Source organism: Drepanopeziza brunnea (genome assembly GCF_022702325.1).
Source record: "Drepanopeziza brunnea f. sp. 'multigermtubi' strain 214-2 chromosome Unknown ctg1, whole genome shotgun sequence".
Classification (NCBI taxonomy): domain Eukaryota; kingdom Fungi; phylum Ascomycota; class Leotiomycetes; order Helotiales; family Drepanopezizaceae; genus Drepanopeziza; species Drepanopeziza brunnea.
Genome location: NW_027094064.1, coordinates 4,840,861 through 4,854,616, shown reverse-complemented (window position 1 = coordinate 4,854,616; position 13,756 = coordinate 4,840,861). Strand labels below are relative to the sequence as shown.

General features: G+C 49.9%; 3 protein-coding genes across 3 annotated transcripts; 2 read left to right on the top strand and 1 right to left on the bottom strand.

Annotated features, from left to right (window-relative positions):
* Positions 1 to 3,119: 3,119 nt before the first annotated feature.
* On the top strand, positions 3,120 to 5,725 carry L3040_000943 (uncharacterized protein; the record flags this gene model as incomplete). Its single annotated transcript, XM_007289347.2, has 4 exons — positions 3,120 to 3,137; positions 3,294 to 3,343; positions 3,554 to 3,833; positions 3,881 to 5,725. The coding sequence occupies 4 exons, from the start codon at positions 3,120 to 3,122 to the stop codon at positions 5,723 to 5,725; spliced, it is 2,193 nt and encodes a 730-aa protein (XP_007289409.2).
* Positions 5,726 to 8,124: 2,399 nt separating this feature from the next.
* On the top strand, positions 8,125 to 10,179 carry L3040_000942 (uncharacterized protein; the record flags this gene model as incomplete). Its single annotated transcript, XM_066155371.1, has 5 exons — positions 8,125 to 9,045; positions 9,096 to 9,198; positions 9,259 to 9,653; positions 9,719 to 9,827; positions 9,998 to 10,179. 5 exons carry the CDS (start codon positions 8,125 to 8,127, stop codon positions 10,177 to 10,179), a joined length of 1,710 nt encoding a protein of 569 aa, XP_066013393.1.
* A 478-nt stretch (positions 10,180 to 10,657) lies between these two features.
* L3040_000941 (uncharacterized protein) lies at positions 10,658 to 13,308 on the bottom strand (the record flags this gene model as incomplete). Its single annotated transcript, XM_007289345.1, has 10 exons — positions 10,658 to 10,904; positions 10,969 to 11,012; positions 11,129 to 11,846; positions 11,995 to 12,109; positions 12,160 to 12,483; positions 12,542 to 12,583; positions 12,651 to 12,842; positions 12,892 to 13,031; positions 13,094 to 13,214; positions 13,272 to 13,308. The coding sequence occupies 10 exons, from the start codon at positions 13,306 to 13,308 to the stop codon at positions 10,658 to 10,660; spliced, it is 1,980 nt and encodes a 659-aa protein (XP_007289407.1).
* Positions 13,309 to 13,756: the final 448 nt, after the last annotated feature.

Here is a 13,756-nt window from a genome sequence, read left to right as displayed (position 1 = left end):
CGAAAACGCGCCACGTCTGACTCCCTGTTCTCCAGCCTCTCGTTTCTAGATATAGCTCACTCGACGCGTGCTAAAGAGAGATTCGTCCTTCTCCAAATCAGATCGTGATCCCTGCTCCACGATGACGCTTGTGAAACGCAATCGAGGTTGCATACGTATCTACTGTTGCTAAGGACTGTACAAGTAGTAACAGCGCCGAACTTGGTTTCAAACTGTATTATCGAAGCTCGAAGCTTGTGTAGAAAAGGTTGGGTAGGGAAGCGTTCGTTCGTTCGCCAAGTTATACGGTACGTAGATGTAGAATTCCAATCAAGATACCCCGAGCATTCGAGCTGATTTAATCATTTGGAAAAAAAAGGGGGGAAGAGGGCTTCGATATGATGAGATGGGGGTAAAGAATACTGGAAATGCGGTTGTTGTTGCTGTTGTTGTTGTTGTTCCTTTTGCTTTCTGCGAATAGCTATGCTAAGTACCTTAACTGATTGATACCAAGGATACCTTAACCTTCCCTTCCACACTTAAAATAGATCGGCTACACTGTACCGGTACTCTGTACAGCGGATCCACGACACGACTAAATTTATACGAGCCGGCAAGGTGGCAGACGCACGGTCGCCAAACGGAATCTATTTTCATTTTCAGAGAGCGAGAAATTAGATTCAAGAGGATTGCGAATGTTCTTTGAGAAACGGGATTGGCGACTCGTGGCCGATTCGGCACTTAGGAGTTACTGAATGCACTCTGAATGTCAATATTAAATTGGTATTTTTCCCTCCCATAATGGAAGTTTTTCGGATTTCCTATGATGGGTCTGGTAGATTGGTTGATTGGCCACCGGTAGGTAGATCGGGGGTTGGTAAGCCTCTTCTTTGTCTAGGTGATGCGGTGCCCTAAACGAAAGCGGTGAGAGGCGTGACGGGAAGGAAGTGAGTAAATGAGTTGTTGTTATAGCGTAGCAGATTCTGATAGTCAGTCGAAAGCGTGCCGTAATTATTTATATAGATATATTGGCGGCTTTAGCGAATGGTAAAGTGTCGTTCGGGCGAAGCAGTCAAGGGGGTTAAGAGTCAAGATGAATTCGGCGATTTCAGTTTATGGTTACATGTATACTATGCATGGTGTATCTGGTGCATGTGGTAGCTAGTACGTAGTACGTCCTGAATCAGCGCGACACGGCTTCTTCTTCTTCTGTTTCAAGATAGGTAGTGTGGAGGGGGAGAGCTCCGACATATACCCAACATCAAATCAAGAGATATATATGTATATAGTCATGGTAGAATCGTAGGTGAATAGGTAGTGTGGAGGGGAAGAGCTCCGACATATACCCAACGTCAAATCAAGAGATATATATGTATATAGTCATGGTAGAATCGTAGGTGAATAGGAGGGGAGAGGAAGGACGTTCGAGGACACTCGATTGTGTTCTGTGTGTATGCGTATTGTATTGTGTGATGATGTGGTGCTGGTTCAGGGAGGAACCAACTACTCGTCTATATAGGAGCCTGCACGTGACCTAACCACGTGCCTAGCAGGCCAGAGCATGCGGTGCACCCACGTAACAAAGGTGCCTAGCATCAGTACTATATACATGGACAAAACAAATACAGACCCCCAACTCCACCACAGTAGTTAGGTAGGTTGGAAGCTAGGTTCTGCTGCTCGCCCTTCTGCCTTTCTGTACTTGTTAACGTTGAAACCAATCCAGCCCCACCAAGCCAAACCCAAGAGCATTCGTTCAACTCGACCGCGATGTACATGATGTGTAAATCCAGGCTTGGATGCGAGAGCCCTGACAATGGGGTTGGTTTCTGATCTCCCGGGTGGATCACAATCAGTCAAAGTTGGGATCGTCGTCTGGCTGGTTTTGCAAGAAGGAGAGAGGAAATACCAGATAGATATTAAGAAGGCTTTTTTTTCTGTCTGGTGTGATATACTGAAAAGAAGAGAAAACAGGTGGAGAATTAGCCCGCTAAAAAAGAGGGATCCAGTCAGTCGGCTATGAACCAGGAGAAGAATGTGGATGTAGATGTGACTGGTGGATAATAGCCCGAGCTGCGACTCGTCTGCGTCCAAATTCATGGATCACGAACTTGGATAAATTAACTGGCTGTCTTCTCAGAGGTTTCTGGGGATGTTTGAGTTTGTGTATATATACATGTAGACATATATATTGCGGGAGTGGGAGACGCTTTAAGGTGTATGAGAGGGATAATAGGGCGGAGGGAGGGAGGATGTTCGGTTGTGGAAATGGGTTTTGATGGGGTCGCTGCGTTTGATGAACAGTAAGAATGAGGGTAAGAGTGAGAACAAAGCAATGTAAAGGCATCAGGTCGCAAATAGATAGATAGACAGACAGAGAGATAGACAAGATATGGCAAATTGAAAGAAGGAAGTGCAAGAGATATGTATGTATGTATGTATGTTTCTGAGGACTAGAAGAGCTATTAGCTGCTTGTTTGATAAATGGCATGGCCAGCGATTACTTGACGAACCTGTCAATCTATCCCATTTTTGTCGGGTGAGATTTAGACACGGTAATTCTCTCTCGCCGTATTTCATTCAAGCCAGGAAATGGCTATTCGCATCTGTAGACAGGCCACTGAGAATGAATGGTGTTGTACGGAGTAGAGCGCTGCTCTCAAGAATGTTCTAGCATGTTCTTTCTTTCCTTGGTCGCTGTCCTCACGTGATTTGCTATGCCATCGCAGCGGACTATTGAACTTTGACAAGACGAAATACGGAAAAACATGCAATGAAGAAGAAGGATTGTCCTCTGTAGTCGCGTCGGTGGATTGATATGGATTGAAGGATTGATATGGATTGATTGGTGGCTTGGAAGTGGAATGCAAACAAACGCTCGCTTCTGCTGGCAAAGAGCCACTGGCGAATGGAGTTGGATCTGATCGAATTCAACGAGTTAAATTTAAAATATATTATACAACTTGGATAAATTGATGTGACTCGATATAAATAGGCAATTCTAAAGGATAGGATATAGATACTTAGCTAGCTACCTATTGGTAGCATACCGTAGAAATCAGAATATCACGTGGGTGCATTTTGTGATTGGCTGCATCAGCTCCACCCAGCCGCTAGCTCCCGCCTCCAGCCCAGGCCCAATGTGGCTTGGCCCGTGCGTGCTTCCAGCAGCTTCTTCGAGCCTCTTCGATCTTCGATGTTTGCCGGAGGGGAAGATAAATTCTCGCTCGCGACTTGATCCTCTTCACTTCCACAACTTCAATTCTCCAACCCAACTCTCACGATACCCTAATCCCTCTCGTGCTTCGAGATAGATCTTAATACTTCACTTCACGACTTCACGAACACTATCAAAACACTCAAGGTAAGCTTCATCATCCATTTCACTGCGGCCTGCCAGCCTGCACGTCCGTTTGTTTATTTGGTTACTTCGATCAGCCTCACGGCGACGAGTTCCAATCAGCATCTCTTCTGTTACCCTTCGTGCTCCCCTATTTCCCTCCGCGCACCTCAATCAATCCCCTCTCCACCTCTACCTGTCACAATCCCTCTGCTAACACTTTACCTTTTCCAGAAAGCGAGACACTGCAACGATGGCCGGCGAAACTTTTGAGTTCCAGGCTGAGATCTCCCAGCTCCTCTCCCTGATCATCAACACAGTCTACTCGAACAAGGAGATCTTCCTGAGAGAATTGGTCTCCAACTGTTCCGATGCCCTCGACAAGATCAGATATGAGGCCCTCTCTGACTCGAGTAAGCTCGAGACCGGCAAGGACCTGCGCATCGATATCATCCCCGACAAGGAGAACAAGACCCTCACCATCCGCGATACGGGTATTGGTATGACCAAGGCCGTAAGTAGTTCTCGGCCCCTCTGACAGGCGCTGCTAACCATTCCCAGGACCTTGTCAACAATCTCGGTACGATTGCCCGATCTGGCACCAAGCAGTTTATGGAGGCTCTCACCGCCGGTGCCGACATCTCTATGATTGGTCAATTCGGTGTTGGTTTCTACTCCGCATACCTCGTCGCAGATCGTGTCACTGTCGTTTCCAAGAACAACGATGACGAGCAATACATCTGGGAGTCGTCGGCCGGTGGAACCTTCACCCTCACCCCCGACACTGAAGGCGAGGACATCGGTCGTGGGACCAAGATCATCCTTCACCTGAAGGAGGAGCAGACCGACTACCTGAACGAGTCCAAGATCAAGGAGGTGATCAAGAAGCACTCGGAGTTCATCTCCTACCCCATCTACCTCCACGTCACCAAGGAGACCGAGACCGAGGTTCCTGATGAGGAGGAGGAGACCAAGGAGGAGGAGTCCGATGAGAAGAAGGCCAAGATTGAGGAGGTCGACGATGACGAGGAAGAGAAGAAGGAGAAGAAGACCAAGAAGGTCAAGGAGACCAAGGTCGAAGAGGAGGAGCTGAACAAGCAGAAGCCTATCTGGACCCGCAATCCCTCCGACATCACCGCTGAGGAGTATGGTTCCTTCTACAAGTCCCTCTCCAACGACTGGGAGGACCATCTTGCTGTCAAGCATTTCTCCGTTGAGGGTCAACTCGAGTTCCGCGCCATCCTCTTCGTACCCAAGCGTGCTCCTTTCGATCTCTTTGAGACCAAGAAGACCAAGAACAACATCAAGTTGTACGTCCGCCGTGTCTTCATCACTGATGATGCTACCGATCTCATTCCCGAGTGGTTGAGCTTTGTCAAGGGTGTAGTCGACTCTGAGGATCTTCCTCTCAACCTGTCCCGTGAGACCCTCCAGCAAAACAAGATCATGAAGGTCATCAAGAAGAACATTGTCAAGAAGGTTCTCGAGCTGTTCCAGGAGATTTCCGAGGACAAGGAGCAATTCGATAAGTTCTACACTGCCTTCAGCAAGAACATCAAGCTCGGTATCCACGAGGATGCCCAGAACCGTCCCCAACTTGCCAAGCTCCTCCGATTCAGCTCCACCACCTCTGGTGACGACCAGACCTCCCTCACCGACTACATCACTCGCATGCCCGAGCACCAGAAGAACATGTACTACATCACCGGCGAGTCGCTCAAGGCTGTTCAAAAGTCCCCCTTCCTCGACACCCTCAAGGATAAGAAGTTCGAGGTTCTCTTCTTGGTTGACCCCATTGACGAGTACGCCATGACCCAGCTCAAGGAGTTTGATGGTAAGAAGCTCGTCGATATCACCAAGGACTTCGAGCTCGAGGAGACCGAGGATGAGAAGAAGGTTCGCGAGGCGGAGGAGAAGGAATTCGAGGGTCTTGCCAAAGCTCTCAAGAACGTCCTCGGTGACAAGGTTGAGAAGGTCGTCGTCTCCCACAAGCTGGTCGGTGCGCCATGTGCCATCCGTACCGGCCAATTCGGTTGGTCCGCCAACATGGAGCGTATCATGAAGGCCCAGGCCCTCCGCGATACATCTATGTCCTCTTACATGTCGTCTAAGAAGACCTTTGAGATCTCTCCTCGGTCACCCATCATCAAGGAGCTCAAGAAGAAGGTTGAAGCTGACGGCGAGAACGACCGCACTGTCAAGTCGATCACACAACTCCTCTTCGAAACATCTCTTCTTGTTTCTGGTTTCACTATCGAGGAGCCCGCCGGATTTGCCGAGCGCATCCACAAGCTTGTCTCTCTCGGCCTGAACGTTGATGAGGAGCTAGAGGCTGCGGATGAGGCTGCTAGTGAGGAGGTGTCTACCGATGCGCCGGCTGAGAGTGCGATGGAGGAGGTCGACTAAATGCAATCATGACCCTTTTTGTTTCGTGCGGGATTTTGCGGAGTTTGATAGGTTGGTTTTTACGAATGGTCATTCTCACGTTGCATGAAGCCTGCTTTCTACCTTTTTCACTGGAGGCGCCTCTCGGTTGCGTAAATAAAAATGTACTTTAGTGCGTTCGGTCTCTCCAGATGGAGAGCAGACAATTGAAAATGTTACCTCAGACTGTGTTCTTGTCTTTGTCGTGATGGTGTGACTTGGTGAAAAACGATGAATTCGGTTTCCCATATCCCATGCCGTGTAACGGTTATACATGGGCTCGACTTTGCGGTCGGGGTCTGAAGCATGGTGCTTGTTTAACCATATATATACCTGAGGACATTCAATGCTGCTACCGTCTTCTCGGTGAGATCTCCCCTAGATGTTCCTGGCCCTGTCAGGTAATCAAACAAATAAGTAGCTAGCACTCATCGGCTCCATCCATCTCATCCGTCCTACTCCGTAGTTCCGCAGCACACAATACAATACAATACAATACAATACATTACATTACATACAGTACAACTAACCAATCAATACTCTGTCTGGGCTTGGGGGACGGATGGCCAAACGACAAATATTGTGAAGTGTTTTTCCTCGTTCTTTTCTTTTCTTTTCTTTTCCGCGCAGCTGTTGTTGGCCGGTGGTCCTTTTCCCTTTTTGCGTGGTTGCGTGGTTGCTTGGTTGCTTGGTTGGTTGCTGGCTCATTATTGTTATTACTATGATTATTAGTTTTTTATTTGTTGTTCGTGTTATGCTATGTATGCTATGTGCTTGTTATATGGTGAGAGGGGAGGGGAGGGGAGGGGGGGAGGCGATGGCTGAATGAATGAAGGAGTTTGACTTTGTTGGCGAGGATGGAAGGAAGGGAAGGGGTGTATGTATACAGGTGTGTGCAGCTTGAGGTTAGGGATTGGGATAGGCATCTGATGCAACTGTCTAGCTGTCTTACGGTTCACGAGGTTTGATTTGGGATCTGAGTTGGCGTGATGATATTGATGACAATGGTGATGGTGTTTCCTTCGTTCTGCTCTCCTACATTATGGTCTGTAATATGAACGGCATGTCGTTCCTTGAAGCTTTTAGTAACAATATCAATATCAACATTCGCTTATCTATATATCTTACATGAACACAACCAACTCTCTTCGCAAACATCATAGTATAATCTGCCGTGGCCCCTTTTTCAACTTGGGATTGTAAGTGGTCATCGATCGTTATTAGCTCTTGTGTATAAAAGGAGGGAACATTGAGTGGGTCAGTGAGCGACCGCGAACGAGTAACTATATGACTGAATGGTGCACGAAGTACGGAGCACGGAGTTGTACTTGTACTTGCACAGCATAGCAGCGATTCGGTGATTCCAGCGGAAAGAAAGGGTCGCAGGGCCTGCATGGCATCCCACTGTATCCTATTGTGTTGCATCTGCCGAGTAGATCTGCGGATCTGCTCCGATAGATAAGATCTGACAGGATCGAGGATCGAGGATAGCCTGTGCTGTGCTGTGCTGTGCTCTGCTGCATGTACTACATGTAGCACTTGACTATTCGGCGACGTGCGGGGGTCATGAGGAGGCGAGAGTGAGAAGGCGAGAGGGAGAATGGAAAGCAATCCCTAATCTTTCGGCTAGCTGTTTGTTTGTTGTGTTCGGCGTCGCTTATTCCTCGTGTCTCGCGAGAACTTTCCCTATCTGTACCTGCATGTCCTCGGCGATGTGCAGGGTGCTTGTGCTTACAGAGAGGGAGCGACACAGATAAGCGCGGCTGGCTAGGTGTGTGCCAGGTAATGGCATACTCAAGGGGGTTCCCGGGTTCCCGGATCTGTGGAATCCCGAAGCTGCGGGTGACGGGTCTGGGGGATGTGCCAGCCAGCCAGAGCCATGCCGATCTTCTGGGGTTTGGGGGAAATTGTAACACGAAAGGGTGATTGGTAGAGCGAATGTTGGGATTGTTTGGCTGTTTTTGGTCTTTGTTTCTGTTATTTGTCATCCCTGTGTTTCTGTTGATCTTTCTCTCTCTCTCTCTTCCTTCCTTCGGGGAGGTGAGTAAATGTGCGAGGGCTTGTTGTCTTGCAGTTGAATGGGGGATTGACGGGTTGGGCATTAGAAAGAGGCTTGCTATGTGCAAGCTCGTGCTAGGAAGAGGGAGGTTCGTCAGACGAGAAGGGGAGTGCACATCACATTTTCCACTTGTCATTGCTCTTTTAGTGTTTCCGTCTAGGGCGAGGAAAAGAAACTATCTACGAGCCCCTGACGCTCGATGCCTCTGCCTGCTTGCTTGCACCGGTACACTGTAGGACTGTGCTCTGCCTCGGCCTCCTGTTGCTAGTCTACCTTCGTCTGTATATCTATCTCATACCAACCCTATCCGACAACGCTCACCATGGCAGTGACACGACTGAAAAAGTCTCTTGCACCCGTTGCTTTCCTCTTCACCTTCGCAAGTCTGACAGCAGCAGACGCAGACCTCCTCCAACCTCGCAAACCCGGCCTCCCCAGCCTGCCGACCATCTCTTTCCCGCCTGGCTTCCCGTTTAATCTGCCGAGCCCAACGAAAAAGTCAATACCGTACGATGCCATTCCTAGGCCTAGCTCGACTTCGTCGCCTTCGTCGTGTACGGATTCGGAGACCTCAACGCCGGGTCTCGTATACACCGCACCGGGATCGGGAAGCAGCAAGCCACCACTCACAGTTCTCGTTCCCACACAGCCGTTTCCATCAGTTCCAGTGCCTTCCTCTCTGAATTCCATCATTCTGATATCGACTGGAGGTCTGGGACTGCCGCTTTCGAGCTTTGCCGTACCGAGCATTGCTCTACCAGCCTCGACCTCGGTGTTTCCTAGCCCGGTGAGCTGCGAGGGTAGGTATCAGGCAGGAATGTTCAAGACAATCGTTACGCATGTCAGCTACGTGTTGGTCAGTTATTACAGCACGGTGCTGAGCGAGGAGACCCTGTTTGCGGGGGTGTGCTCGGCGTCTACAAGCTCGAGTGGCAGCGCCCCGGTCTCAGTTCCGATCACGTTCTCCCCGTCATCCAAACTAGCATCAAGTGATACTCTTTCCTCCGATTTCATTCCAAGCAGTATTTTCGTGTCGCAGAGTCCGAGTAGTTCACGATTTCCTACGGCATCTAGCGCTCTTGGTCCATCGTCGCTAGTGGCTGTACCTGGTACGAGTTCCACGTCTGGTCCAAACCAAGCTTGTGGAACCACGACAGGTGCTTATACAATCACTTACTCCGAGCTATTGCCACAGCCTACAGGAGAAGTAGAGCCAGACTTCAGGAAGGTTGTTGTCTACGGAGTACATTTCCCGGTAGATGGTAGGCCCAGTTTTTCAACTAATGGCTACAGAATATAGATGCAGCAGCGGACGACAGGCCCTCTGCTGAGGATCAATGCCAGCATTTTTGTGACGGCGAGCCTCGCTGTGTGGCAAGCTGGTACGTCGGATACTGTGAGTAATCATTTTTCCTACTCCGAGATAGACGGCAGCCGTAGCTGACACGCTTCAAAGCGCCTCTCTATAAAAGGTGGGCCTGCGCAGTGTTTGGCACAACGTTAGCCATCACGGACTTCACGACCAGGTTTTCAACGGCCACGATCGTCAGCGGTGCGGCGTTCAATGGCAAGTGTACCAGTGCAACGCTTAGCACTGCTCAGATCGCACCCACGACTTTCGCAACATCTTCGCAGAGACTACCCATTTCTAGCTCAGGAAGCTCCCTCTTCCCTGCTCAGACGAGCGGCCTGTCGAGCTTCAGTGAGATCTTGCCGACTTGTACTCGCGCACCACAAGCTACGACGGATACTTACACACTGACATCATTCGCCGAGGTGAAACCTACCGGGACGGGCACAAATTTTCTCGTCAACGCCCAGATTGTCAACAAGAACCTAGTGTCCTATCTGGTAAGCTCGTCGACGCCTATACATCTCTTGAACATCAGTCGATATGTAGCTGATGAGCGAGGCAGACCATCGATCGCCCCGCCGCCGACCGTCCCGCCGCCGAAAACGACTGCAGCAACTTCTGCATCGCAACTCCCGGATGTCTGAGTCTGTTCCTAGGATTTGGCCCATACGGTAAATACATACATACATACATACCCAACCCCGTCCCAAACCACACACAATCCTCGCGGCGACCGCTTTTCAAAAAAGTCGAAAAATGAAAACGAAACCTGCCGATCTATCTATCTAATGCTGATATGTGATGAATTCGCTGACTAACTCAATGAATGAAATGAAACTAGTGCGCTCGAATGATAAGTGGACGTGCTACGCCCTGCGGGTCTTGATCGCGCCCGACTCGTGGCTGGATAGTCCCAAAGCGCAGCTTTCCCTCGCGGCGGGCTTCGCGAGGATATGCCCGACGTCGAGTTCTTTGGTCGTGCCGATGCCGAGCTCGGGTCTTGGTGGCAGTAGCTCGATCTAGGCTCCGGCTACAGCGACAGGGATAAATGAGTTGCTTACACCTAGATTTGTACAGAAATTTGCAGCCTGGGAGATCGAGGCCTCTTGAGTTCTGGCAGGCTTGATTGGTGAAGAGGCTCGGGATGGAGAGGCTGGTGCGTTGTTTCGGGTGAAGGGAGATTGTCAATAGTGGATGGATGGATGGATGGATGGCGGATGGCTAAGCGAGGGAGGGGTTCGGGTTCGTCACTAAGCGGGATCAGGGGTCGTGTTTACCTTTTCTTTTTTCTTCCTTTCTTTATAAACGCTCGTCGCGCATCAACGACAAATGGTCAGGCCATCACAAAAGCATTCAACAGATTCCCACCTCGCTTAAAATATAACAATTCCGCTGTAGATTACAGATACAGTACGTAGCCTGCTCCGTTTTTTTAGGATGATCCAGATGATGTACCAAAGAGCCAGCATGCAAACCCCCCTTCTCCGGGGAACAGCGCGTGTTATTGGGTGTGGTGACGCTTCATCAAGAACATATTGACGTCCACGTTGGCGGTTTCCTCGCTGCTGTCATCGATGGCCGCGAGGCGCTCGTTGGGGAGGAGGATGGCGCGGTCTAGTTGATAGGGGAGGCCGCGATGGCGACCTCGGATCATCATGGCGCAGAGGATGAGCTTGCTAAAGGGCGTGAATTTGCCGGAGAGGGAGGTGAGGACAGAGGGGTGGCCGAGGCTGAGACCGACGTTGGCGCTGGGTTATGGTCAGTGGTTGGCAAGATGGAAAGCTGGAGGGGGGCAGGTTAGAGAGGACGTACTAAGCGGAGACTACCTCGAAGAAGATGGAGAACACGTTGATGGCCTGGAGATGTAATCAATCAGTGTGGCTGTTCATATTTTTTTGGGGGGGGGGAGGGGGGGGATTTCGATGATGCTGGAGGATGGGAGAATTCTGGCTTTGGCGGGAGGGCAACGCACCGGATTGTTGGGGTCAGCGATCTTCTGCTCTTCGGCAATGGTGATGCAGAAGATGCCAAAGAAGATATACCACAAGTCGAAACTCAACTGGTTCTGCAGATGCATGACGAGGTAGGAGCGCGGGTCCTGCTCGTCGACGTCTACGCGCTTGTCAGAGTAGATGCCGAGACTCTTTTCCTCGTACGTGTTGGAGGCACGGACACTGATGGCGATGGGGTAGACCGAGATGTACATCATGACGAGAAGACCGAACTGGACCGCGGGATTGACCTCGGCCAGATTGAACGTAGCCGTCCCGGTGGACCTGGCGGAGGCGGATTGAAAGATTGCTGCGAGCACGCGAGGACCTGGGGGCAGCACCGTCACAGTCTCGTTGTCCAGATCTAAGAGGATGATGAGGAGCACATCGACGACGTTCAAGACGACCAAGATGCCGAACAGAACCCAGGTGGGGTGGCTTGGGAACAGGAGGGTGTAGCAGCGGCGTGGGTGATCGAGAAGAAACTGGAGGGGCTCTCTGAGCGACGAGGTCTTGGATACAAGCTTTGATCCCATCCAGATCACGAGGCGGAGCAGTATAGGGTAGAAGGTATTGCCGGCATAAGCCAGGAAGGTCATTACGATCATGGGAAAGGTGGCATCTCGAAAGCTGATCATCGAGTCGGGCGTGAGAGTGAAGCCCAGGTTGTTCGCCATTGTCTGGGCGGAGTAGAAAGCCCTGGCGCCATTAGCTACTGGTTGGCTTGTTTTGATTGGGAGATTTGAGTTTCGGAGGGAGCGCTGATAGAAGCGCGACCGGTGCAAAATAACGAGGGTGTATGGCTGGAAATCTGGAAGCGAAGCACATAGAAATCGAGAACACATACCACCATATTTTATTCTGGCCACTCTCTTGCACATAATCAGTGTATTTAGCCGGTGCATACTGGATCCAAATCACCAGGCAGATAGCACCGAAGATATGCAGTCCGAAGAAAAAGCCTAGAGTACTCCGTTTAGTGTTACGCGCAAAATGAAGTTCGATTACTAACCGAGCACGATCTTCAGCAATAGCCGTAAGCTGCTATATTCGATACCTCCCAGTCTGAGCCGATCCTCGATCGTCAGTCGGTGGAAATTTGAGTTCCTACCCACGGTCGCCTGTCGTGAGAGGAATGGTATGCGAAACTTGAGCCGTGGAGTTTGTCCATCGTCCCGTTCCGTACCTGACGCACCAACGACGAAAATGGATGAGGCGACGTGAGCCACAGCAGCGGAATTACTTATCTGGCTACTGTGCGTTGCCGTTTTTCGCAATTTGAACGATCTGCCAAGCTCCGTTCCCGAAAGAGCCGATTTTGGTCTGCTCGCGCCTTCTAAACGAACCTAGTAGTCAGCACCAGTAGGCTCTAAAACATAGCTAAGAAGACCTACCTTCATCGCTCATCAATCTTTCGGGATCTTGATTGGCGTCTCCTGTCGATGGCTTAGTATATAGATCTTGCTTGTTGGCAGAGAACAGGAAACATATTGTCAGACCTACTTGCAGATTTCTCCCGGAGCTGCTCAGGCTCCGGGCCAAAGTTAATATGTTTCGCGGGCTGATTGACGCTCGTCTCGTTACCACTCTCTTCTTTCCTGTGGCTAGAGCCAAACAAGTCCGCCTGGGCTTCGCAGTCTCTCACTGGCAAAGCGACGGTGCCATTTTCAGCATCGTGGGCGCGTGATTCAGAGTCTTCAATTCGTCAGTAACCGATGATGATTTTTGTTGGAGGTAAGCTAACCAGCTTTCCTAAGGCGCTTTTCGAACCACATGAGACGCACCAAAACGACCACGATGTTGATAAATCCGATGTTGCCAAGGATGGGAAAGAAGTATAATACGACGAGCTGCTGGTACAGTTTCAAATCTTTCACATCGATCCTGTCTCCTCGTCCCACGATTAGCGATATGCGTGACCTATTCCGACAACAGAGGTCACAAACGTATTTAGACCTGATTCAGTGGCAGCGCTGACCCCAAAGAAGAATGCATCCGTAGATGGCATGTTCTTGTGCGGGTAGATGATGATGTAACCGAGAATGCTCAAAACAATAATGTACATGTCTTCATCATGTCAGCATATATGGTCGCTGATAGTTGGTTGAACATTCCATGACGCACAATGGAAGGTAATGAAGTTCATCGGTGGCTTCCACATCTTGTCCGTCTCGCTCAAGTCAATGTTTGGCCGGACTCAAGATCGCGTGGTGGCAAGGGGGTAGGCGGACGAGAATGCGGAAGCTCGAATGCGGTGTTGATGCTACACAACCCTCTAACCGTGGTGTTGTTGGTTAATTCTTGTACACGGAGGTATATGAGGGATTTTCTGGTGGCTGAGCGAGCATGGAGATTTGGCATAATGCGCTAGCCGACCGCCAAGTTCCGAAATAAGAAGATGGTAGTATCGGTACGACTATTAAAATACTTTGTGATTTGGTCTGCATCAACTCACTGCGCATTGTCAGCGCTCAAGGAATTATTTGATGATGCCATAGCGAATCCATAGCGAATTACGGAAAATGTGATATCAACTGACAGAATGCTAAAAAAATGGAATTTTTCCTTATCCATCAGTCTCCTGCGATCAAGAAAAGAAGTGGGGTGCT